General features: G+C 37.3%; 2 protein-coding genes and 1 long non-coding RNA gene across 3 annotated transcripts; 2 read left to right on the top strand and 1 right to left on the bottom strand.

Annotated features, from left to right (window-relative positions):
- The first annotated feature begins 520 nt into the window (after positions 1-520).
- LOC113659576 (filamin-A-interacting protein 1) lies at positions 521-18,200 on the top strand. Its single transcript, XM_027172460.2, has 6 exons — positions 521-1,285; positions 8,604-8,877; positions 11,966-12,139; positions 12,363-12,541; positions 14,564-17,348; positions 17,640-18,200. Exons 1-6 carry the CDS (start codon positions 1,191-1,193, stop codon positions 17,847-17,849), a joined length of 3,717 nt encoding a protein of 1,238 aa, XP_027028261.2. The 5' UTR covers positions 521-1,190; the 3' UTR covers positions 17,850-18,200.
- On the bottom strand, positions 12,239-19,529 carry LOC125146089. Its single transcript, XR_007144604.1, has 2 exons — positions 19,049-19,529; positions 12,239-12,464 (listed from the first exon to the last, which is right to left on the bottom strand). It is a non-coding gene; the product is annotated as an uncharacterized LOC125146089 (long non-coding RNA).
- A 736-nt stretch (positions 19,530-20,265) lies between these two features.
- tmem30aa (transmembrane protein 30Aa) lies at positions 20,266-25,138 on the top strand. Its single transcript, XM_027172459.2, has 7 exons — positions 20,266-20,755; positions 21,166-21,279; positions 22,099-22,206; positions 22,301-22,388; positions 22,497-22,637; positions 23,307-23,519; positions 24,275-25,138. The coding sequence occupies exons 1-7, from the start codon at positions 20,510-20,512 to the stop codon at positions 24,466-24,468; spliced, it is 1,104 nt and encodes a 367-aa protein (XP_027028260.2). The 5' UTR covers positions 20,266-20,509; the 3' UTR covers positions 24,469-25,138.
- The last annotated feature ends 2,832 nt before the right edge of the window (positions 25,139-27,970 follow it).

Here is a 27,970-nt window from a genome sequence, read left to right as displayed (position 1 = left end):
TACCCTGGAGTTGATTATTTTCCTGCAATAGCATTGTCATATTTTTTACATTACTTCACATACTGTAATGCATAAATTCACTCCAAACTGAAAGTCCTGTATTTCTAATTTTCCATGGATAGGGAGGGATAAAGTATCATGATTGTCAGTGATGAGAGTTCTTTTTTATTATGTTTGTTTAGGTCTTGCACAGTGTCTATTGAAATCTTGTGCTCAGCCATTCTTATAGCTTAAGTAAATATATGTAGGTTTATACTGATGGTCATCAAAAGTAAATGTGTAGCTTATTGGAAATAACCTTTAGCATTAAATGGAACCAGGGAGATATGTTAGCCCTCTTCAACAAAACTCCGGAAGAGAGTGTGGGATAGATGGATTTTTTATGGGTGTGGTGATGAAACACAGGAAAGCAACAGGGAGTGGATACACATTCAGCTTGAGCATAGTAGCTGTTATTTTTTCCAGCAAAGTAGATATAAAAACAGAGCCACTATACAGCAAAAAAGGGTTCATGTTGTTTTGGGTTTTGAGAGATTTGAAAGTTTATTGAGTTCGAGTGATCTGAAAAATACGGGTTAAAATGTAAACGTCTATTATTTTTATGGCTTTTGTATGTCTTTAAAAACAATCTGTGACCAGATTCCTATAGGTCCTGGACGACATGCGGGTGTAGTGGCAAAAGTGAACATTCCATGATGTGAGTATGGCAAGGCTCAGCTGTCATGTCCTGCCCCCAGACTCACGCACATGTTAAGAGCTATAAGCGAAAGAGAAGTGTTTAAATATAGCTTAGGAGATCTGCACAGCCTACAAGTTCTCACTGAAAGGGAACAATCGGAGTGTGGGCGTGCACATTGCTGGACTTCTGACAAAGCTGCATCTTTTATTAAGCTGAAGAATCTCCACTTGTTGGATTAGGTTCATTGGGTTTCTCCAAGGACATACTTTCCTTCCTTTCTGTGCTAGTGTAACTCCCGCCAGCTCTTCTTCACTTTTCATCCAGTCTCCCTTATGAAGATAAGGGATTGTTGCCACTCTCTGAGCTGTTTCTTCAGGGATATACTCAGGGCTTGAGAGGAGAGACAGAGATGGTTTATATACCTGCATCAGTATGTGTGTGTAATATTACAATATTCTTGGACATGAGAAAGCAAGAGCATTGGGAGAAGCTACTGTGGAACTGATTTCTAATGTCGGTAGTGTCAAGGAATGCTGATGATAAGAGGACTCTGTTTAACAAGGGACATACTGATTATTTTCACTTGTATTTCAGGGACCATTGTGGGTAAGTGTGTCACCTTTATTAGTATTTTAAATAATAAACATGCATCCTTGTATTTAAACTTCAATTTTATTAATTTTATTTAGCTTTAACCATTTTACTATGAGTTATACATTGCTCAAGTTACAGTCATTCAAGATTAATAGAAAAAAGTGTGATGCAAATGGTTCTCTCTTTAACCAATGACGCGGTCTGAGTTTCTACATCATCTCTAAGTTCACAAAGAGCTGATAGTAATAGCTAACTAGTGAGATCATTGCTCAGTTTTAGCTTGTGAGCATGACAACATTGAATCAAACATTAACTTATACATGTAATACATGTACTAATCGTGTAAAGGAATCGCCGCTGATCTAAACTTTATGTACAATCTAAGCTTGACTATCTCAAAATACTGATGTAATTGGTGCTCACAAACACTTGGTGCTTTCTGTATTCTCTCTCACTGTATTTACAATCTGTAGGCTTGACTGTAAAACCTTTAGTCCTTTGACACTGTATCCAGGGGCCTCTGGGAAGTGCGGCATTCTGGATGGACACAGCAGGATCGATACTCAAACTCAGCATGTCTGTGGTGCCAGAGATCGTAGAGTACTGGCTTCCTAGTGTCTCATCTTACTCAGCAGCAGTTGTCATTTACACCTGGTTCATATAAAGCTGCTTATGTGTGTAAACTTGCTAATGTGCTTTATATGACAGGTTGTATAAAATTATACTGAAAAGACAAAGACAATTTAACATTCCCAACTTACAATATATTATAACTCACCTGTTATCATGTGCCTGCCACAAAAACAACCCAGAAAAACTGCAAAGTCTGTACTCACCTGAATAGTACACCTGCTTTATCATTACTCATGCGTGTATTTTTTTAGTGGTTTTGCAGATTTCCCAGGGACACCTTTGCGATCTTTATTCTTCATTGTTTGACAGGAAACACCAGACTATACCTCTTGTCCAAAAAAATGACACCAGTGAAGTCAGTTTCTTTTTTTTCAGCCTATAGTAAGTCTATTGCATATCTAAAGGGAGGTTGCTGAATCACTGGTCATTTGTCTTTTTCCTCTGTCAATTCCTGATTTCCTCCTCCACATTCTCTAAGAGAACTGACCATAATATTTCCCTTGGAAACAGACATGGACACATACAGGCTGAACATTTGGCTCTGAATAGGTTCATTGCACAAGTTTGTAGCTGGTGGTCAGCTGTATGTTTAGCCCTTTCCTCAGTGGATTGCAAATTTTTGCAGAGGTATGTGTAGAATCTGGGGTTGAAAAAACAATCTAACATGCTTATCATATGAAAGCACTGATGTTATATCCAGCATAAGTTTATTTCGGAGTAGATGCAGTCTGCTACACATATTGAACATTTTCAATGGGATTTCCAAGTTTTTTTCTACAAGTGTGACATTGCATACTAAAGAGCTGAGGTTACCCATATGCATCCAGCACCACAAAAGCATATATACTTGCTTCCACTTTGTCTCTTCTTATTAAGCTACAGGATTTTGGCTTCCTGACATTTTTAGAGTGATCTGGAGCACATGCAATTGTGCATGATTGGAGATGGCTGACCTGGTGTCATTTGTAGTTGCTATTAATAATACAGCTTGAACTTTACTTCTTTCTTGAACTCCACCCCCTCTAAAACTGCCTTATAAAGTTCCATAATATGATGTCATGTAACCAGAGAAGCATAAGTGGAATGGTTTTGGTTTACAAATGATTTACTGCATTTTGCTTTCTCAGGAGTGCTGGGAATGTTGGGTAATAATATGATGGAGCAGGATGGTTAAGTAAATACCATTTTAATACTTGGCAAATACTTGCAAAAATCTTAAGAAATAATTATGTAAAAAGTATATGTTCATATGATTGTAGTTAACACTTAAAATGTCCATTCTAAATTCTCATATAGATATATTATATATTTTGGCAGAAGGTATATATATATATATATATATATATATATATATATATATATATATATATATATATATATATATATATATATATACATACAATCAGTAGTTGACGTGCGAGAAACTAAATGTGTTGTACTGTATATCCACTGCCTTCATACTAACTTCAGAGAGCTATAATTACAAGTTTGATGAGGACACTGTAGGGTGAATCCTTGTATGTAAAGTGATATTATGTCTGAGATGGACATGTCAGTAATACAGAGTGCACAGTTACAGGAATTACTGATGTCTAATATAAAAATAATCACATCACTGTATACAGCAATACTACTTGGGCTCAGACCAAACTGTTACATGACTTCTTTATTACAGATAAGCAAAGATGACTAGGATATCATAATGGGCAGAAGGAATTAAAAAAAAAAGTAATCCTTATGTTATGGACAAATAGCTAGACATTATCTTGTTCCTAGTCAATAAAACACATAGAGGTAAAAAGAAGTAACAAATGTTTATGACCCAGTGGTTGACATAATTAATGAACATACATTTAGAGCCTTCAAACAATATCAGAGGATTAGTCTGTATTTTTTTATAGATGCATATTTGAGAGTGCAGTGCTTTTAATGTGAGACAGAGCTGAATGTGCAATCATTTATAAGCTCTAGACGACAACATGAACCAAACTGCTTCCGAGTTACAAGCCCTTAGATATTTCTGAAATCTTTAATATCTTTACTGGTAGCATTTATTTCTATACAGAGTTCTGTTTGTCTTCTGATTCGTTTAAATGTTCATGTACACATTTGTATGTATTACTGTGCTAAACAAAGAGTAGTGTAAGAGTAGGAAAGGAGATCATATGGACTGTCTGGGGGATGAAACTCCACAAGTCTGGGGATGATTAGTTGTGATTCCATGAGCTTTCCACCTGCATATTACCAAAATAATTGAGTTATCAGGAATGTTACTCCGGCACTGTAGTGTTTTTTTTTTTTAATAATTTACTTTAGTGTTGTTTAATAGGCCCTTATTTAGAAATAATGACAAGTCCACTGAAAGCTTTGATTTTTTCAGTGGCATCACAGGAATGTGGAATCTGGACATCTGCTGGCCGCAGCCGGGTCTTTTAGTTATCTGAATTCAGATGCCAAATTAGAATCACAGAGCAATGCCAGCTTCAAGCTTAGACAGCTCACGAAGTACACGAACCCCCATCAATCAGGATGAATTAATTTATTCAAGTAATGCACCACACAATACATGAAATCTAATAACAATTGATCGTCTTTTAGTTTGAGTTATGTATTTAATGTCCACATAATATAACGTATCATTCTGGCATCTGTATTATCCAGAAGGCAGTATGTCATTAAACAGCAAGAGAAAATACCCAAGTAAAATACTATAACTTGTTTTTGCTTTCATTATCAACCAGTAATTATGTGGGTTGTAAATCTTCACTATTCTGCAAACAAAGAATTACACAAACCTAGAAAAACTGACACAGCTCCATCTGTCCTCCAAAAGATTTACAAATACCTTTCTCTAATAGGTCTATCGGATGCATATTTTTCTTATGGTGATCAGTGATTAAGTGACACATTAATCTTTAATGAGAACGACTATGGAGGACATATCACAAGCAACGACCTGCATTTCTCAGACCAAGGAGAAGATTAAGTCTCATTCCTATATTTTGATGATTGAACTTTCTAATATGCTTCTAGTTTGTAATAAATGGTTGTAGATTGTGTCTTGCTACAGTATATGCATCACATATAAACTTCCACACATACCATATTTGTGAGGACAAACTATATATGTTACATTCTGTGCTATAGTTAAACTTTAATGGCCTTCTTTAGGCTTTGGCATTGCGTATGAATATGAGAACATTTGTGTGTGACCATCTAGTTCACCAGAGCATTATGGCAGCCTTAAACATAGGTTTGCAATTTGGCTGGTTGTCGTAACCTTGGTGGTTGTTTTAGACATTTGATACACCCTCGTTGTATAAACACCACTATTATTTTAGACTTGTCTGGTGAGTTTTCTCTGACCAAAAGACAGAAACAGACACCTCAATGTACAAATTAGAATGACATCATTAAAATTCCAACAGCATTTCATCAGATTGCAGTGGTTATTTAGCACCTCCTCCAAAGTGGAATTCTGTGTACAGAGTTTATTTGGATTAGTGCATTTGAGATGTTTTATGCTTAGAAAAGGAAAGAGAACACTGATAAGGTTTCTGCCAGGTGTGTTTGATTTTAGGACTATTTTGTTGCTGTTGAATTTGAAACTGTCCAAGCCTAATTAAATAATAATATTTTTTTTTCATCTTATCAAAGTGATGATGGTTAAACTGACTGCATCACCTTTTTGGCATGCAATGATGTCAACAGTATGTGCTGTGTGTTTACATTTTACATGAGCTGATGAAATCATTTTGTTTCTATTTTCTATGTTCCCTGTTTATTTCTTGTTGGTATCCAGTATATATCACCTAAAATCAATGAGTCTACCTACCTACCTACCTACCTACCTACCTACCTAACTACTTACCTACTGTACCTACCAACCAACCTACCTACCTACCTACCGTGGTGTGTAAAAGTGTTTGCCCCTTCCTGATTTTTTTATTTTATTTGCATGTTTTTCACACTTTAATGTGTCAGATCATCAAACAAATTTAAATATTAGTCAAAGATAACACAAGTAAAACCCAACATGCAGTTTTTAAATAAAGGTTTTTTTTATTATTAAGGGAAAACAAAATCCAAACCACATGGCCTTGTGTGAAAAAGTGTTTGCCCCTAAATCTAATAAATGGTTGGGCCACCCTTAGCAGCAAGAACTGCAATCAAGTGTTTGTGATAACTTGCAATGAATCTGTTACAGCGCTGTGGAGGAATTTTGGTCCACTCATCTTGAACCGCCTTTTTAAGGTCAAGCGACAGCATCTTAATAGGCTTCAGGTCAGGACTTTGACTAGGCCACTCCAATGTCTTCATTTTGTTTTTCTTCAGCCATTCAGAGATGGACTTGCTGGTGTGTTTTGGATCATTGTCCTGCTGCAGATCCCAAGTTAGCTTCAGCTTGACGTCACAAACAGATGGCCACACATTGTCCTTCAGGATTTTTTGGTAGACAGCAGAATTCATGGTTCCATTTATTACAGCAAGTCTTCCAGGTCCTGAAGCAGCAAAACAGCCCCAGACCATCACATTAACATCACCATATTTTACTGTTGGTATAATGTTCTTTTTCTGAAATGCAGTGTTACTTTTAAAATTAGATGTAATGGGACACTCACCTTCCAAAAAGTTCAACTTTTGTCTCGTTAGTCCACAGAGTATTTTCAAAAAAGTCTTGGGGATCATCAAGATGTTTTCTGGCAAATCTGACACGAGCCTTTATGTTCTTTTGCTCAACAGCGGCTTTCGTCTTTTCCCAGTCTCTTTCTTATGGTGGAGCCATGAACACTGACCTTAACTGAGGCAAGTGAGGCCTGCATTTCTTTGTATGTACTTGTGATGTCTTTCATGACATCTTGGATGAGTCTTCACTGTGCTCTTGGAGTAATTTTGGTAAGATAAAAAAAAAATCAGGAAGGGGCAAACACTTTTTCACACCACTGTATATATCTAACCAATCAATCAATCAATCAATCAATCAATCAATCAATCTATCTATCTATCTATCTATCTATCTATCTATCTATCTATCTATCTATCTATCTATCTATCGATCTATCTATCTATCTATCACCATAAGCTAAGGAAACAGACTTGCTTGTGCTCTCTGGGTGGAAGAAATATATTTTCCCTCTCCAGTCAATCACAGTAGAACAAGTCAACTGTGTGTGGAATAGAGAAGCTAGCACTTTTCTCCAAGTACAAGTACACTGCCCTGTGATTGGCTTCGCATGTCTCAGAGGAGTTTTTAACTCTTCCTGGTTGGTAGCTGTCTTATAATAAGGGAACACTGATAGGTGTGCCTGAACTGGCTGTTGATCCAATTGGAGTTTTGTTGATGGTGTTGCATGCTGTATCATAAAGTATATGGGAATGAAAAAAAAAATGAAAAAGCAAAAAAGCGTCTGGTGCAAAAGTTTTGTACTTTGGAAAACATTACTTGGAAAAAGCTCATAAACTTGTCATACTGCATCTGTCCAAATGACAGCTACAATTTGAATTACATTTCCATCTTTCTTAAATATATATATTTTAAAAATATTTAATTTTCCTTTTTTATGTCAAATGGCCATTACTCAGTGACACTGATTGTAAGCGTATTCCTATCTACTTTCTGAGATTGCCTTTACTGCTTTAGCTGGACATAAGGTTTCTTTTAGTTCAGTTTTACAAACCAGTCCTGGCAGTTCAAAATGCTGTATCTTATCACCTTTAAAAACTTCTCTCACATGGCCTTTACCCCTGCCAGGCAACACCTGGAACATGTGGAACTGACAGAGATAAGAAATGTTGGTTAATAATGGTACTGAATTCCTCTTTTATCAGCTCATTCAACAAGACGTTTGTTCTTCAGATATATTCTTAATCTCTCATGTTTGAATGGGCTCAATGAAAGTCTGGACTACACTTTTGGTTACACGTGAAGTAGCCTTCAGCTTTGATATATTTTAATTTAAACATACTTTAACTGAAGCATGTTGCCAATTCCTTTTTAGGTAGCTAAACTGCACGTCATTGCTGGCTGCTGTTCTTCTCTGTCTCCCACAGGGAATATTACTCCTCTGCAAACAAAGATTATGTCTCAGCTGAAAGAAAGTTTAAAGCCCCGAAACCAATGAAGAAGACCTTCGTTTTGTTTGTCAATGTTTAAATAAATTTAAGAATACATCAGTGGTGACAGGCCACATGATTTCACTGGGATCTGAACATCTGTCATTTATCTTAAGCCTTATTTGGCTTAAGTGAATGGTATGATGCAATTCAATGTGTATTGCTTTAAAGAAAATATTGACTGCACACACTAAATGGGTTTGGTCCAATTATTTTTAATTAGGTAAGCATTATTAAATAAACTTTCTTTATTTTGAAGATGTACTGGGGTACATTTATTGTACAATTTATTTATGAGCCAAGAAGGGTATAAATCACCCAAAAACATTCTATTTTCAGAAATTAAAAATGCACAATTTCTTTTCAATTATATTTGTAATTTAATGGAAGAATCAATAGAGCATAGTGGTTTTCTCCAGGTACTCTGGTTCCATCCTTGAGTCCAAAGACTCTGTGTGGTAGTCTGATTGACATCTCTAAATTTTCAGTGTCCATGACCCTTATTATGAAGTGGTACAGAAGATGAATGGATGGACTATATTTGAGAATTAGTGAAAAAAATTCTTGTTTGTACCAAATATAGAGACAACATGAGGTCCATTGGTGACGGAGTGGACAGCCCAGCTAATGGGGTTCTGGTTGTCCATGAGATCACTGGAGAGCAGGAGGAGGATTTGAAACTGCAGAGTAGCACTGAGAAGAGCATCAAGGCCAAAGCTCAGCAGAAGGAAAAGGAGGCGCCTGTGTCAGAAATTGAGGATAAATCCACAATGAAAAATAACCAAAGATTAAGTCTGGAGGATCTGTCCAAAAATAACCTTCTAAAGCTGCTGGGAATCATGGAGGGTGAAATCCAGGTGCGATTTTTCATGATTTATCTGCAATTTATATAATGTATGTATTTTAAAGTGTTTGTTTACCAAAACATTTAGAACAGGAGCTGAATAATTTAGGTGCATCCAACACATCTACAGTGAATAGATAACATTATAATTCAAGCTCATTGAGATGTTCACGTTTGCATTTATGCAACAAGTTATATTTTGCACATTCATATTGAGTTGCATATACTGTATCTTTATAAGCTGAGATGCTGAATCAACATTTCATTGTGGTCCACACATTTCAATGTGGTATTAGAATAACTCCGATGGTCCACATTGCATCACTCTTGATGTGATTGGCTGGCAATGTTCTTTTCACAATACTGACAAGCCGCTCATTTAAGAGATTAACTGTTCATGCTGGTTCGCCTGTTATCAGTATTAATGCCAGTCTACAGTATCAGCATTAGGCACTGTGTCATCCAGTTTGTCCTTGGTTCCTGACAGATAGCCATTAACACCTTGTCACATTGTGGCTTTCTGCTATAACTCAATTCTATTATTCTACAGAGGCAAAAGTGTGCTGATAAATATTTCTTTCTATGTAGATGCAGCTCATGGTCTTGATCCTGTCTTTACATTTAGTTCATTTGTAGTTTCACTTAGTATCATGTATGCCCTTTTTCAGAAGAGCGTGGAGATACTAAGAGAAAACATGGAGAGTTTAATTATTATTATTATTGTTATTATTATTATTATTATTATTATTATTATTATTATTATTATTATTAGGGGTCAATCCCCAAAGGGGCGTAGACACCTATCGTTATCGGTAGTTATCTTCTTCTTCTTCTTCTTCTTCTTCTTCTTCTTCTTCTTCTTCTTCTGCCATTGAAGTCTATGGCAGCCCATAGAACCGTACGTAAAGTTATGTAATTTGGCACACAGTCATTATAGCAACTTTGGTGTGTCTAGCTCAAACCCTCTAGCGCCACCAATAGTCCAAACATCCAATTATGTTCATAGTGAGGCTGTATCTTCAATATAGCTGCACGTATTGGGTGCTAATATCAGAATCAGAATCAGAATCAGCACCACAGTGACACACACACACACACACACACACACACACACACACACACACACACACACACACACACATTCCGCAACGTTTCGTGACAGCGCCACCTAGTGGCCATGAGATTTTCACGTTCAGTATTTTACGAATGCAATGCCATATCGCTACGAAACTTGGTATGGTTCATCAGCGACATATTCTGAGCGCATCTGATCGGCTTGACCCCGGAATCGCTGCTTGCAGCTATATTTATTATTATTATTATTATTACATAATCAGGTTTGTCCCCCCTTGCTAACAACCTCTACTTTTGGGAAAGGTTTTCCACTGGATTTTGGGCCTTACAAAGTCATGTGTGAAAAAATTAGGACACCATTAAATATTCAGTTCTTTATTAAGAAATATCAGGATGTCAATTTCTTGTTTTAATTGGTGCCTATAGATGAAAGTGATGTAATTGCATATAAACAAAAAAAAAATCACTTTGTTTTTTACTTATCCACACATTTTCATTAAACAAAAGAAAATCAACAAAAATGAATATTTAAACGGAGGAACAATTTAAGGCAGCCTAAAAGTCCTAAAACCTAAATGTCCTAATAGCTAGAATTTCCCTCTTTGGCTGAAATAAACTCAATGAGACGTCTCTTGTAACCATCTACCAGTTTCTGACATCGATTGAAAAAGTTTCCACCACCCCTCAGTGCAGAATTCTTTCAGCTGTGTGATGTTTAAGGAGTTTCTTGCATGCACAGTGTGTTTCAAATCACCACACAGTAGGATTTAGAGCTGGGGTTTGACTTGGCCATTGCAGAATTCTCTGTTTTTAACTTTTCAGTGAGTCCTTGTTGGATTTACTGGTACATTTTAGGTCTTTGTCATGTTTTAAGTTCCAGTTCTACTTCAGCTTTAATTTTTTTGACAGATGGTCTCACATGTTCCTCAAGCACCTTCTGATACAATGTAGTGTTCATGGTGGATTCTGATGATGAGCTGGCCAGGTCCTGCTGCAGCAAAGTATCTCAAAGCAATAATTTCCACCTCCATGTTTCACAGTTGGTATAAGGTTCTTTTGCTGAATTTCTGCATTTGGTTTATGCCAAACATTCCCTCTGTTATGGTGTCCAAATAATTACATTTTTGACCTATTTTTGGTCTTACGTTAAGCCCTCCTGTAGGTCCTGTGATGATATTTTAGGTTTTTTTTTAAAGACTTCTTTAAGGATGCTCTTGGGGTGTATTTGCTTGGATGTCCTGACCTGGCCAAGCTGGCAGTTGTTTTAAATGTTCTCCACTTGTAAATGATTTTCCAGACAGTATAATGGCTGATTACAAATTCTTTTTAGATCTTTTTACCAGACTCGTAAGCATCAACAATCTTCTTTCTTAAGGCTTCAGCAAGCTCTTTGTATCTCACCATGTTGATACCTCTCAGTTCAACAATTAAAGCAATCCAGCAAACCAGACTGAATGTTTGAGGTTTAAATAAGACAAACCTTCTTCAAAATGCTCTGTAATAATGTTCTAATAATTTGCACCTAATGTGACACACCTGTAAATAATTTTATCCATTTTAAGTACAAATAAATTTGGGGGTGTCCTTACTTTTTCCTCATAAGAAATTGGACTACATTACATAAAATTACATTTAATAAAAAAACTTTTCTTTGATTTTATTTGCTGAATTATATTACTTGATTCTTCCAATATTGTTAAAATGAAAATTAAATGGCTATATCTTTAACTATTAAAAAAATACAGGTTTTCATGGGGTGTAATAATTTCTTACGACTCACATCTATCTATCTATCTATCTATCTATCTATCTATCTATCTATCTATCTATCTATCTATCTATCTATCTATCTATCTATCTATCTATCTATCTATCAATCTCACTGCCAACAGCTCCACCTAGTGTCAACGATATTGTTTTCCTTTTCTCTTACTTCCTTAAGTTAAGTGAATTTAACATGACACTTGGAGATATTTCTGTTGTGCATGGAATTATTCTGAATTAAGCAGAAAGTACATTTTATGTAGGCTCAAGAGGATGTGATCCGGGTGCTCAGGTCTGAGCTCAGTTGCCCAGAGAAGCTTGAGTCTCATTACAGCTCAGCATTTCCCACCAAACCACTGAAGGCCCTGCAGAGAGATGGCCTTCTTATCCACAAGCACATACAACATGAAAATGTGTATGAGAAGCCCATGGCAGAGGTATGTACTGTATAGAGTGTATTGTATAGCATTATTGAATTATAATGAATTTATGGATAATTTTATACATTTATGCTGATAAAAGTAGGACCACTGAAATGTTACTAAATAATTGTTTAATAAGTACATATTGGCTGTCAGAATGCAAACATTAATCATTGGTTATGTATACTGTTTGTTGTTAAATGAATGTGTCCTGTGGTGGTATGTCCATCTGACTCAGTTGGACAAGCTTAAAGAGAAGCACAGAGAAGCATATCGACGCATGCTGGAGCAGTTATTACTGGCTGAGAAATGCCATCGTCGTGTTGTTCATGAGCTGGACCTGGAGAAGCGCAAGCACATAGACTACATGAACAAAAGTGATGACTTCACTAACCTGCTGGAACAAGAGAGAGAACGGTATGTGGATGAATAGGGCTGTAAATGGATGACTGGGTTGCCGTGTGCAGCTAATTAGCACATTTAACAGAATGTAACACAAATCTTTCATAGTACTATGCACTATGGGTCAGTGTTAGAATGATGATATTAGCTGATAGAATCAGAAGTATCAGCTTGGTAATGTACCATTCAGGCTGGCTCAGAGTATATAAATATATATAAAGCTTTATCATAGCACAAACCTAGGCCCCTGGATTGTTGTTGGGAAATATACAGTATAGTCTATATAGAGAAGGAAGATGTATTTTGTGAATGAAGCCGATACAGAGTGGGTCAGAGTCTTTTAACCAGTGTTCTACTAATAAATGTAGACAAAACCACAGCCTTCACATTTACAGACTATACTAAACATATACTGTATACATGTTCTTGGACATCAATGTGAATCTGTCATGACATGTCATTTCCTACCCAATCGCAAAGCTCTTGAAAATGAGGACAAGCATTGATATTGCCATCATGCCATCATGTTTTTCAATAACAGCCTTAAAAGGCTACCATCAACACCATGTTTCATGATTTTTTAAATGAATTAATGCACACATATTCTGACACACAACTGCAAACATACTGTACATACAGTATGCCAGCACTCACATATATTCCTGCACTGCACCCAGAAATCAGACAACATCCCATATAGCTCCTACATGTCATACATGTTTTTTGTGTCATCTGAGATTAGACAACTCGCTTATGAAGAAAAGCAGATCTGTTTTGCTTTGGGATTTGTGTATCAGTGTTTTTACATTACAATCTTTATAGGGTTTCTAGGTCATTGCAAATATTCTGAAATAAAAAATGAATTCCAATTTTGTCTCAGTTTTACGTACACCCCATAAAAAGGTCTTAACAACAGTAATACTAAATTAGTAGCGTTTTGAAATGTTGTGCAGATGGTGTATAGTCAGTGTGAATATACGCTGTGCTGACTTCCTTTCCTCCCCACGTACTTTGAATGCAATTTGCATTGCTCCCCTTTCTTAAACAAAATAAATTTGGATGCTGGCATGCAAACAAGGGGCAGGAGTGTTAGCACTCTATTGTAATTGTAGTGCTACAAAGAGATGTACTCAAGTGAATTTTTAAAAAGTATATGTCTATAGATTAGACAGGAACAGCTGAAGAAGCATCCTGTCTGTATGCACAACGAGGTATTTCACTGCAGAGATTCTTAAGGCTCTGCCATATATGGGCAGCGTGACATCATCAGCCAGTTTGGTCAGGAGGAGTTTTGAACAAATTTCCCTTTATCATAGTCATGATAGCTTGTGTGGAATGTCACAGGCATATTCCCACAGAGTAACAGGTCTGGCTGATGGCTTCTATCCTAGATGCATGCCACTTACATAATTAGGAGCATGAGCACATGTATGGAACAACTAGATGGTAAGTCCTGATGAGTCAAATTAATTTCTCATTTGCACAGTGTGTCAATTCATATAGATTGTTTATACAAATGCTTACAGTGAGTCTATGTGAATTAGCATCAGATACTGCTAACATGCCCTGTTTCCCTTTGACTAGCTATCCATATATAAGATTTTTTTTGTTATTTATTGTTTTACATATTTTTATATTACAAAAACAGATACTTTGTCTTTTATTTCAGTGAAATGAGGATTAGATGCAAGCTGGGAAAACCACTTTCATAGAATGGTTTACACAGCCAAGCTTGGGTGCTTATTTAAATATTCACTTGCATTTTGGATTTTTAGTCACGGTGACAACAGTGAAAGAGGGGAAGAGTAGAACTGCTTTTGTCTGGCAAAGCTGCCTATTCGTGCTAGTTTGGGTCTCCAGTGGATTTCCATTCATGCTTGGTAGCATTTGTACAAGAAAAAAATTCTACCCACGGAATAATCTCGACTCCAGGAATTGATTGAATGGCTCAACAACAACAAAATTAAACCTTTCCAAGAACATGTTGATAACTGTTTTCTGTTGATTAAATGTGTTTGCATTGTTGCACTGTTTCAGATTGAAGCTGCTGTTGAAACAAGAAAAAGCCTATCAAGCACGAAAAGAAAAGGAACACTCAAAACAACTGGAAAAGGTTCGAGGAGAGCTGAACAAGTTAAAATCTTTTGCACTCATGCTGGTCGATGAACAACAACTTCATCTGGAGCAAATTGACCAGCAAAGCCAGAACATTGAAGACCTTCTCCAAAAACTCCATGAGAAAGAACAGAAACTAAGTGAACTTGAAGGCAAAGCAAAAGAAGAAAAACAGAAGCTCTTGAACCTTGAGGTTGAGTTTGAGGTCAAGGATTCGAACTTTGCACAACAGTATGATAAGATGGCAGCGAAACTTGCCAGCCAAGAGAGTCAGTATCAGCAGATGTGCCAAAAACAAGCAAGTCTTTTACAGAAAATTGAGGAGCTGGAGGAGACGAATGCAATTCTGCAGAAATCAGCAGAGGAGCTGCAGGAGCTGAGGGATAAAATCAGCCAGGGACAGAGTGGCAACTCCAAATTGATGGCAGAGTTAGAGAACTTGCATAAGATTGTCTTGGAGATGGAGGACAAAGATGAGGAGATCACTAAAACAGAAAATAAATGCAGCGAGCTGAAAAGAACGCTTCAAACTGAGGAGGTACACAACAAGGAGTTAAAGTTGGAGGTGGAAAAATTGCAAAAGAGGATGATGGAACTAAAGAAATTAGAGGCAGTCTTCAATATGGGCAGGAATGAATGTGCTCAGCTACAGAATGCACTGGATAAAGAAAAAGCCCTTACAAAAGAACTGGAGGATGAGCTAGTTACCATTAAAATTCGCATGAAAGAGGTGGAATCATCTGAATTGAAACTAGAAAAATCAGAGATGTTCCTGAAAGAGGAGCTAATGAAGCTCAAGTCTGTCACTGTAATAATGGCCAGTGAGAGCAAGAACCTGGCAGAGAGAATAAGATCTGAGGAAAAGAAGAGAGGGGAACTGGAGAAACTGTATACAGCAGAACAGGAGAAGGTTATGGTTGTTACTGAGCGACTGATAGAGGAAAGTAAAAAGCTCTTAAAAATAAAATCTGAGATGGAGGAAAAAATAACTACCTTGGTCAAAGAGAAGGATGAGCTGAAGGTTACCATTGAGGAAGAGAATTGTAAAGGATTTAGCTCCACAGTTCATATGAAAAAACATCTACATGATGAGGTGAAAGAAGAAGGAAAGGAGTCTACAAACAAGGGGTTAAGCAAAGAAGTAGGGAAGCTTTTAAATTCCAGTATAACAGATGAATATAAAGTTATAGAACTGACTAGAGAAATGGAAAGGTTAAGGAAACGTCTCAAGCAGCTTGAGGTTGTCGAGGGAGATCTGATGAAAACAGAAGATGAGTATGATATGTTGGAGAAAAAATTCAAGAGTGAGCAAGATAGGGCAAACTCCCTTTCAAAGCAGGTGGAGGAAATGAGGACTCAGATAGCATTGAGTAAGGTAGTGGAGAGAGAAGAGGCAGTTGGACAAGAAAGAGAGTTGTGGCGACAGAGCACGTTAGAAGAAACCAAAAATAAAGACTTGCAACCAGATGTTCAAGCTCTCAAGGAGAAGATACATGAGCTTATGAACAAGGAGGACCAGCTTACACAACTGCAAGTAAACTACTCTGTTCTACAGCAAAGGTTTCTTGAGGAGGAGGACAAAAGGAAATGCATGGACAATGAAGTACTCAATCTTACCAAAGAGCTTGAGATTACCAGGCGCTACAGTCGTGCCCTAAGACCCAGTAACAACGGAAGGATGATGGATGTTCAAATGACGTCAACAGGAGTGCAGACTGACGTTGGTGAAATTGAGAGAGGGAGTGATGACAATGACACTCCTGCAGTGTTCATTAAAAAGTCTGTACAAGAAGAGAACCACATCATGAACAGCCTCCGACAGAGAAGCCTTAAGAAACCTACTGAAAGGCCATCGGTCAGGGAGCTCTACCCTCCACCAGCTACTGACCTCACATTAAAGAAATCATGGATACCTTGGATGAAGAAGAAAGTAAGTCATGCTTCAGAAAAACCTCTGCATATTAATGAGGAAATTACACATTCTGAAATTAAAATGACTCAAAAACAAGGCCAGCCATTACACATTCGACTGACTCCTGACCACCAGAACAGCCTGACAACTCTACAGATCAGCAGCTCTCCTGCAGAAAACATCGTCAGTGCTAGAATAGCCACTCCCTCATGTGGTGTTAAAAAGCCCCAAATAACAATCATTCCTTCCACTGCTGTTTCTGCAAATTATCGAGCCAGAGAGCCAAAACATCCAGAGAGAGCAAAATCTCCATTGACCATCACAACTATCTCAAGAGCTAAGTCCCCAGAGAGCATTAAGACCGTATCTATTGACAGACCAACATCACCAATATCCCTTTTACCGGTTAGTACTTCTGCCTTGGCACATACTTCCAGCTCCCCAGAGTCTCAGGAAATGATCACAGGCCGGGCGGTGTTCAAAGTAACTCCTGAAAAACGAATGGTCCCAACACCAATTAAAAAGTGTAACTCAAATGCTAATATCATTACCACTGAGGACAATAAGATTCACATTCACTTAGGCTCACAAGTCAAAAAGCCTACTGAAAGCAACAGCTTGATGGTTGTGGCTAGAGCTGATGATGTAGCAAATGAAAGCAAAGAACTTTCTACAGGCACTGTGCTACGCTCACCTCGTCATGCCACAATCAGTAAACTAGCATCAAACAAAGTAACAAGCAGCCTCACCATCACACAGGTCACCCCTGCACCACCCAGACCAACACTTTCTGTGGTAAGTACTGTGCCTGGTGTCAACTGGGAAACATTACCAATCAATTAATGTTTTATTATTTTATAGTTCAGAATTATGATTCAGTGAAAATATTTTTGGCTTTAAGGTTAACTGAAAAAATTATTTGGCCAGATGGATTCCATTATATTGTTTTTTTTTTTTAATCATCACCATTATCATGCTGTAATTTATAGTTCCATCAAACTAAAATACTGGAATTCAGTTTTGCTTGTAAAAAGAAGGAGAGCTTGGTTCCACTAATTTCCCTAATTTAATGTTCTTATTTTTTAGCAGCCTGTTATGGAGCCTCAGCCACCCCGATCTGGGCTCACTCGCATTCCTGTGTCTCGGGGAATGAAAACTGGGAAGGCTGTACTTGGGGCTTTGGGAATCCCTAGTAATGTGAAGATGGAATCAAAAGGGGAAGGCCAGTCCATGTGTATCGAGCTGAATAAACCATCGATAAGCAGCGCAACCCTTCAGAACAGTGGAAAAAGCTAAATAAGTGCATAAGGACTTATATAGGCCAATACAGACCCCTAATGCTGAATGTACTGTGTATGGACAATTAGATACACAGATTAGTTACATACTTCTTGCTTCTCTCTTTGAAACAACAAAGCAATGATCTACCTATTCAAGATACAATACATTTTTCTCCAAAAAGATAAAATATATGGCACTCTAACTTACAATATTTGGGCAAACTGCCATTTTTAGGGTCAGCTTTAGATCTCTAGTACTTATCAGAGTGTTGCTTGCAGTGCCATTACTATGAAGGTAGTTAAAAATAAGCCCACATCCTGGATTTAATACATTATATGTTTTGTAAATGATTTTGTTACTATTACAGAGGCAAAGCTTCTTAATGTGTAATGTTTTTACTTTTGTTTATGAGTAAAACTAACTGTTTTACAGAAAGACATTCAGTTTTACTTTATTCTGTCATGTTTTAGGTGAAGAGGCTGCAAAGGTGTACATTAATAAAGGTTGTGTATTTACATAGGTCACCAGATTAAATACACTGCATAATAAATACATGATTGTATATATATATCAATCCCAAAATTTACTTGACAGGTGGCTCAGAAAGTCACTTTGATGTTCAGTGGCATTTCAGAAAATTGTAGGGCCAAAATTTCTTAACTATTCTAACCCAATTTTAGTGTAAACACTTATTTAGCAAGTTTGCCTCACACCCAAAGGGTTGGGTGTTCAAATTTCACTTCCGTGTACAGACACTGCATGTTCTTATTGTGCTTCTGAGGTTTCCTTTAGTACTTCAGTCTCCTGCCCAGTCCAAATATATGCAATATAGGCTGAATGGCATCTCTAAATGCAACCATGCCCTACAATGGCTTAACACTCTGTCCCTGGTGTCCCTGACTTGTGCCCTGAGTCCCCTGGGATAGGCCCCAGGCTCTCTACAACCCTAGATAAGCTATACAGATGAAATGGATGAACACTACGGTGTTCAAAATAATGTCTACAATCTGTTTGAATGATTATATTATCTTACATTAATGTCAGGTATTTCTCAGATTCATCAACAGTTCTGGTAGCACTGATCTCAAGTTATGTAACTGTTGTCAAATAGGAGATGCTGAGACCTTCAACAAAGTCATACAATGATTTTGATGTAGAACTTTTTCCACATCTTAAATGCCAATTTCATACAGCCACAGGTTCCCTGGACTCACTTTTATGAGTTTCCTGCTGGATCACAGTTAGGTCTTAATCCTCTAAAGTTATGGTGAGGAGAAACAGAGGTTAGCGGATGAAATGCAACAAAGACAGCTTCAAGATGCACATTGCTGAAGTTTTAGCCAGGCCTGCATACACAAACAAGAAAGGCAACAGCAAATTTCAAATTCACACTCAATTAAAGTAAAAAAAAAAAACACAGCATGATTTCTAACTTCTGATTGGGTGGACAGCTTATACAGTAGCCAACTGATAATAATCTACATTAAAAAATAATTGGTGCCCCCCTGCCCACTCCCCAGGACTTGTACGACACAAGAACCAGAAACCGTGTAGGAAAAATCACCATTGATCTTCGCACCCTGGTTCATATATAAGTACTGCCTTATCAGAACTGTCAGTCATCAAATCATCTGTATATATTACACACACTACTGCTGTATATCGTACAAAGAGCATAATATTGCACAATATTGTTATTTGCACTCCCACACTTGATGTACATAACTGATCTTTCATATTATATATTCATATTTAATACTCATTCTGTCTATATTGTATCACATCATCTGCATTGTCTTGTATAGTTTGTATAGTATAGTGTTATTTATGTCTGTACTTTTGAGAGTCACAAACAGCTGGAACCAAATTCCTTGTGTGTGTCAAAACACTTGGCCAATGAACCTGATTCTGATTCTGATTCTGAAGTTACTCACCATTTTTTTTTTCAGTTTACCTATTTCTTCTCAGTTAGTGGTTGATTTAATTTATCGTCACAACTCGATGTATTGTTTTTAAACATATAAAGCAAGCCTGGTGCTGCTTGCTTCTATGTTTCTCTCACATCAGAAGATACATAGGGTTCTGTTTCCCATGTCGGACGTTTACATTTCTGGTATTTAGCGACACCCCTCGCTAAGGGGCCCAACAGTGGTAGCTTGGTGCAGTTGAACCCATGACCTTTCAGTCAGTAGTCCAACACCTTAACCACTAGGCTACTACATCCCTCCATATGCCACTACTGACCAGAACTTTTTTACTTTTTGGTGGTTTTAACAACTTGAAAGCGGCATGTGAAGGGTGTGTGGTGGAGATTTACTTCCACTGAACCCACACCTGTACTTTGTACCAGCTCACACTAATATAATAGGCTGGAACCTTCCCTAATGACCATATCTTCGGTCAGTGAGCGCATGTGGGCGTGGCTAGTTTATTTAACGCTTCTACACCTCTCACGTAGCCAGGTCTGTCTTACACACTATTGGCTACAATCACTTCCTTACTGCTTCGTACAGCTGCGGGGAAAAGCTTCACCCTTCGCTGCTAGTTACTTTACAGTGCGTCTGTTTAGCTCTAGACAGTCCGTGGGCGTTACAACTCACCTCTCTTACAGTTAGTAAAAGTTTCTTTACTATCTGTTGCGTTTAGAAAGCTTATTATTAGTGAACGCAGTCGTAATGGCGTCCGCTTACAGCGCGAAGGAGGAAGACGGCCACCGTTTAGGACCCGCTGCTCCAGGTGGGTCGAATGCTGAGAAGAGCCAGAAACCGGAGAACACGGCGTTTAAACAGCAGCGTCTTCCAGCCTGGCAGCCGGTCCTTACAGCCGGTTCCGTGCTGCCTGCCTTCTTCATCATCGGTCTCCTCTTCATCCCCATCGGCATCGGTCTCTTCGTCACGTCCAACACCATGAAAGAGATCGAGGTAAGAAATAAAGTTACATTTTTTTTTATATCAGGTGTATATTTCAAATTCTATAAATAAAATCTATTTTTTGTTATACTATTTTTTTTTTGTTCAATTCTATTTGATTTTTTTTGAGCACTTGATATTCTTCAAACTTGTTTTGGGTTTTAAAGGATTTTTTATGTGCACACTATCTGTATTGATTAATGTTGCACTGTACAAGTAGCACATTAAAATATATTACTGTGTTGTTTTACTTTAATAGATAACCCTTTTTTTTTAAAGGAATCGATGACAAAAATAAAGAGATATCTCAGTGTAAACACTGCATCTGCTAAGGGAAATAAAGCTTAGTGATTTGTGTAGCTTGTAGAACCTGACCAGAAACAAACACATCATGAGTACATCCATACGTGTACTTTTTTCAGATCGATTATACTGGTGTCGAACAAAGCAGTCCTTGCTTCATCTGCACACAGCCCTTCGGTTTGAACTACACATGCAAATGCTCTGTCCCCTTCACCCTCCAAGAGTCATTTGAGGTAAGCTGATGACATTTATCCTCAGGTATGGAGGTTTGATACTTTCTAAACTGTTTATTATTTACAGCTGGGTATTTTTAGTCACTGATCTATTTGGGGTAATCTATAAGACTGACCATTAAGACAACACTCAGCCTTGGTTTTCATTTATTATTCAGTGGTAGATTACATGCCAGGGTTGTGCTGTGTGATGCAGTATTGCTGTGGGTAGCAATGCCACTTCAGAACTTCAGGTTTTCTCGGGATTCCCTAGTTTTCTCCCACCTCGTAAAAACAGGGCAGATTGGCGAAGATGTAACATCCTTAGATGTGAAATAAACGAGTGAGTGAATGTATGCACTGCATAGAGAACTATGATGGACTGGCATCCCAGCTAGGGCATATTCCTGTCTCAGAGTCTCTTCCTGCAATACGAAAGAGTTTGGAGTCTGTAATATTTTGCCAGAGGAGTGTAAGCATTCTTAAAGGAATGGTTCTGGGGCAAAACAAATTTACCCAAATTACATGGATGAGTCATGCAGTGGCAGAAACTGCTTAGACAGGTAAATTTAACATCTCTCAAAACTTTCTTTCACCCTTGTAAAAAGCATTCTGAATTTTTCTTCACTTGTATCCAATACTAAAACAGCAAACATATTTTGATTGATCCATCCCTTTTTAGATGGGAGTAAAATAGTGTACATTTTTGTACAAATATGTCTGCAGTGTTTTCGTATTGAATGTTTACTAAACTGCATTATATACAGTAAAAATGTAGACAGGGTGAAACGTGAGTTTTTATCAAACTTAGAGCGATTGAACTGTATTCTCCACTCTCAGGGCAACGTGTTCATGTACTATGGACTGTCGAACTTCTATCAAAATCACAGACGTTATGTCAAGTCAAGAGATGACAGACAGCTCAATGGATTGGCATCTGCCTTAACTGTAAGTCACTATGAGATGGTATTAATACTTTAGTTTCTAAATATATTTTGAGTGAACATATTTTTAATCTGTATGTGTTAATCTGTCTGAACAGAGTCCCACCAAAGACTGTGCGCCATACAACTTAAATAATGATGTGCCGATTGCACCATGTGGTGCTATTGCCAACAGTCTTTTTAATGGTAATAAGGTTATAAACTACATTTGAACTGATACATTTTGACATATATAATTGTATGTGTAGGTACAACACCAAGATATTAATTTCCTGTACGTTGTTCCACTCTAAGACACACTTGAGCTGTTTTATATCCAAGACAATGGGAATAAAACTCGGATTCCTCTTCTGAAGAAGGGCATTGCTTGGTGGACTGACAAGTTTGTTAAATTCAGGAACCCTGCAGGAGACAACCTCACAGCAGCATTTGAAGGTATTTAGACACTCTTTAATAGATGTTGAAATATTACAATAAAAGAAAAAACTATGTTAGAAGCAATAAAACAGGATATAGGATAGGTAAAATTCAGCCACTTAACTTTTATTATAATATAATTATTTAAAAAAAAAATGTTTTCTTTGGTTATTAAGTTCCTTTCCTCTTTCCAAAAATATGCTGATTGCTATATATATATATATATATATATATATATATATATATATATATATATATATATATATATATATATATATATATATATATATATAAATTGCCCCAAGGGTAGTGTGTGTACTTCTTCCAGGATGTGTGTTTTCTTTATGTCCAGTTTTCCCAGTATATGCTCCGGATGGCCCTAATGAGGAAATTGTTAATAAAGAGAAGTGAAATAAAAAGCCACAAAGTAATGAATTGAAATCTAAATTAAATGATGGAATAGAAATGAATGTCTTGAAAGCTATAACCAGGATTGGGGTGTAGAGCTGCTTTATACACAATTTCACACTTTTCCCTTTATACTTCTGCAATAAAAACTAGTTTAAAACTGTAAAAACGCTTTGAGAAATTTGTAGGGCACCTTGAAGCTCAGTTAAACCATAAACTATGTTTTACTGCTACAGTATGTTCTGTTGCTGAAGAGTATTGTAATCGGTTTGTTAACAGGTACAGCCCAGCCTCTCAGCTGGCCCCGGCCTGCCTATGCCCTAGATCCCAAAAACCCTGAAAATAACGGCTTTATCAACGAAGACTTCATAGTGTGGATGAGAACAGCAGCACTCCCCACCTTCAGGAAATTGTACCGCATCATCCAGAAGAGTAACAACAGCTTGACTCCAACACTTCCACGTGGGAACTACACCCTGGAAGTTACTTACAGTATCCTTCATTAATAAAGTTATTTATGTGTCTGTGCGCCTGTCTGTGTGCGAGCCTGTCCATGTACCTGTCCGTGTGCCTGTCCTGTGTGTGTGTGTGTGTGTGTGGTACCCTTTTTCAAGTGTAGCAAATGATTATGCACATTATAACCAAGACTTTGTTATCAGAATTCATCCTTCTTTGTAAGAACACTAGTAAGCTGGGGAAAGGTGTCAGGTTGTATGCTTCATGATACATAAACGACTGTCATGGCAAGAAAATAACTTTTAATAAAAACGAACACTGAAGCTAACGTCACGATGCCAACGTCCCAACACGATGATTTTATCATAAGACAAAAACCACCAACAAATATTAGTGTTACTGTCTCAACATACTGTAAGATCTAAACAGTGCTACCTGTGACGTGTGCTTGCACTATTGCAAAATAATACAGAATAATGTAATAGCCCCGAGTGAACTTCTAGCCCATTATGTGTTTGACATTTCGAGGGATCAAGCATTTTTACAGTGAAAAAAATGCCTTCTTATTTGTCTTGAACATTTTTTTGTTTTCTCGTTTATGACTTAACGGACAACAAATGCTCTTTGACAGCATGTTCCTGTTACTAAAATAATTGTATATTCTTGAGATTAAAAGAAGAACAGGTTGTGCAAATTTTTAGATTTCCACAAAACAAAAGGTTCTGGAAAAGTCTAGTGTGTAAAGTGCAGAATACATTCACGATAATAATTCCTTAACCATGTGAACTCAGACTACCCGGTAATTAGTTTTGATGGACGCAAGCGTATGGTCCTCAGCACCATCAGCTGGATGGGTGGGAAGAACCCATTCCTGGGCATTGCATACATGACTGTGGGCACTATCTGTTTCATCCTGGGTCTGGTGCTTCTGGGTATTCATTATAAATATGGCAACCGCAACAACAACGCTGACATCTCCAACTAGATATTCCGACCTGCTTATTTATGAGTATTTATAACACTTTTGCACAACGCTCCTCTGCTGTCTGCATCTTGCTGTTATCATACAAGACTTTCATCCTGTGTGCATACACAGTGTCTTATTTCTTTGTCCTATTTCTGATATTTTTGTGTCTCTGCTTTGTGTTTTGAGTATTTATGTATTGTACATGAAGGGCTTGTTTCAGTAATATTTCTTATTAACATTTTGTTCAGATTTTAAATAATATGATGCACTGGTTGAGCACTAGAGTGAAGGAACCTTGAGATCTGGTAACACTGCAAAATGAAGTTGAGGCATTTGTAGTAGATAATAAAAGGAACAGCATAGTGCAGTGTTAATGGATTCATGAAAGAAAATGCTAAACTTGGTTTCCAATTAATTTCAGAACTGAAAGACTGTTACTAAAGAGTTCTGGTATCTTAACAGATTACAAACTATTATAAACAGTGTCCACTTCTGGGAAGCAAGCACATTTGTAAATGTTATGTCTGCATTGTTAATCATTTAAATATTATTGCTTAGTTTATGAGACATAAGTGCTGCTTGGATCTTCTGCCCTTGTTTGGGACTATGCTGTACCTCTCTCTACATTGACCAAAGAGATACTGAAGACTTACCTGCTGTCTGCAAATAAATATATTTTATTTCTTGAGTTGTGTGTTTCCTCTGTAAATCAATTTTACTAATTATTTTAATTGTGACTGATAGTGGCAACCTGGAGCACCATATAATAACTTGCAATTGTTTCCCCCCCCTCATCACATCTCAGGGAGTTTTTCCTTGCCACTGTTGTATCTGGCTTTCTCATTAGGGACAAATATAAATTACAATTTTATATTTCTGTAAAGCTGTTTAATACAATATCCAATGTTTAAAAGCACTATATAAATAAAATTGAACTGAATCCAACTGAATTTCATGTGCAGACAGGATCCTTGTTGTCTTGATTATATTAGGTGTATGCTGCAAAACTGGCAGCTAACATAAAAACAAAAGTAATACAAATCAGATCATCATGACAAAAAAAAAAAGAATTTAATAGACAAAAGGAACCCAAATTATCCAATTGTACTGCCTCGTTTATGTGCCGAATCCATGCTAACCAACTCTGTCACTTAGAACATGTACAGCATATAGCAGAGCTCCAGGATAAAAGGAATCGCAAAACTGATTGCCATCCAACTTTGTTATAGTGGCAGCTTAAGGTTATAATGGCACTGTAATGGCGCATGTTCCCAACTGAATACCACATCTGTATGAATAACATGGTGGCCTAGTGGTTAACACGTTTGTGTTGCCCCTTCAGAGTTTGCCTGTCCTTGTTGAGCTTTAGGGGTTTCCTCCCACAGTGAAAAATTGTGTGTCTGTGCCTGATTGGCAACTCTAAATTGTCTGTAGTGTGTGAGAGTTTGTGTTATTGTGCCCTTTGATGGGTTTGCACCCTGTTTCCCCAGCATTGTGCCCCAAGCCCTCTGGGCAGGATAAGCTGCGGATGGATGGATAGATGGATGGAATTGTAGAATAGTAATGATTTATTATCCTTTTATCTGGTGTCAACCAGAGAAGGACGAGTTTCTTTCTCATGTCTTTTCCAGAATTTTATCCTTGACACTGTTTTCACTGGCTTGCTCATTCTCTATGCAAATTTACTTCCGGCTTTCTGTTAAGCTGCTGTGTGACAGTGGATATCGTTGTGCGCTGTCAACAAATGAAAGTGAAATGAAATGGGACAAGAAGTCTAAATCTTTCATTGTCTAAAAGCTGTCTATGAGACATACGGACATTCTCTTCTGTGTACATTAACATTATACTGTTAATCCAGTTTGGTGATGATGACCAGCGACTGTGCAGTCCAAACTGGACAATGCTGTCTCTGTTACTGTACAGAATCACCAAGAGTCTCATGTTACTATTCAGTCATCTGCGTCAAATATGTTGACCTTTCCATTAAGTCATAGGTTCCTGGTATTTCTGACTTGTGTAACTCTAAGGTTACCCTACATGTCATATTTCTGGAGAATCCCTTGAACATGGTCCAGTATGAATTTCAAGCTGAAATAGTAAAGACACTTGGAACTATATGCCTTTCTTTTGGAGATGTTGTCCTGCAGGACCATTTCAAAGGGTACTGAGCATCACCATATCTTCCACCAAATATAGTTTTTTTTTAAGTGTAAAACTTTTGCTTATTTGTTTGTGTGAGGCTCAGATATCTGAGGAGACCATCTGTCTTACATCTGATGATGTGGTAGATGTTATGGACTGGGATACTGTGGATCAGGTGTATATTTTATATTAGATAACATATTCTGACATTTTAGTGAAACTCAAAAACTGCTTTTTATAAGAAAGATAAATACTATGTTTTCATGTAGTATCTAAATAAATAAAAAGCAACACTTTAATTTTCCAATTAGTAATAACTTGATGCCGCAATGACGAATTACTTATTAATGACATAGCAATGACAGCAGGGAAAGCAAACAAAGCATTGCTGTATTCTTTATACACAAATAGATAAATACGAGGACGCACATTTGCTTTAGCGTGCTCCTGTGTGTGTTTGTTCAGGCACCCAATCATGCAAAGCCTTTTTACACAGAGGTCAGTCAATGTACAGGCTATTGGCAAACAATTTACCGACTAGCAGTTCCACTTCTAGTGAAAGCATTACATTTGAATTGCATATGATGCATCGTTGAAGCATTGCCTAAATAATTTATGAACACTCTAAATAACTCTTAATAAATAGAAGCAAAATAAAATAATCCACCCCTCTTGTTTCATGTGTCAGGAAACTCTATTGCTATTGAGACTTGCATGGCATACATGATATGTGTTAAAACAGTTAAAGACTATCTATATTATAGTCAGAAAATCTAGTTGCTGCTGTTTAATTGTCCTACAAAATGACAAGCATGTTCCTACTGAACATGTATCAGCAGATTTTAGGCTATAATGAATGTTTTAATGATGGTGGTGTTGACTGTTGTTTAACACATTGTTAAAAAATGTGCTGTGAGTGTTTTACCTGAGTTCAGTGAGCCCTTGCACAATGGGACATCTATGACATCTAACTTTTAGATTTTTTCAAGAATCAGACCTGTTCTTTTTAATGGATATACACCACAAATGCATTTTCACAATTGTCAAGAATGTATGTAAAGGATGATATCTGTGTTTGTAGACTTTTGCAGGGCTGAGCGTCGTCAGGACTATTCGACTCCTGTGATTTTCATGCTCAGCCACTCCTAGTCAGGTTTTAAGGACATTGCTAAAACTGTCCTGGAGCCTGTGAATAATCCTGCAGTGTTAATGTTATTATAATCTCAGATTTAATATGGTACCACTATTACAACCTTAAAAAGAATCCATCTTGTGTAGATTTTCTAGGCATCACATTTGATGCTATTTTAAAAAAAATGTATCTACTCTGGTGACGTGAAGGTTATTTGGGTTTCTTGTCCAATTTTCCCACTATATG

The sequence above is a fragment of the Tachysurus fulvidraco genome, chromosome 12, assembly GCF_022655615.1.
Source record: "Tachysurus fulvidraco isolate hzauxx_2018 chromosome 12, HZAU_PFXX_2.0, whole genome shotgun sequence".
Taxonomy (NCBI): domain Eukaryota; kingdom Metazoa; phylum Chordata; class Actinopteri; order Siluriformes; family Bagridae; genus Tachysurus; species Tachysurus fulvidraco.
The sequence above is the reverse complement of the archived record's forward strand: the minus strand, read 5'-3'. Positions and strand labels throughout refer to the sequence as shown.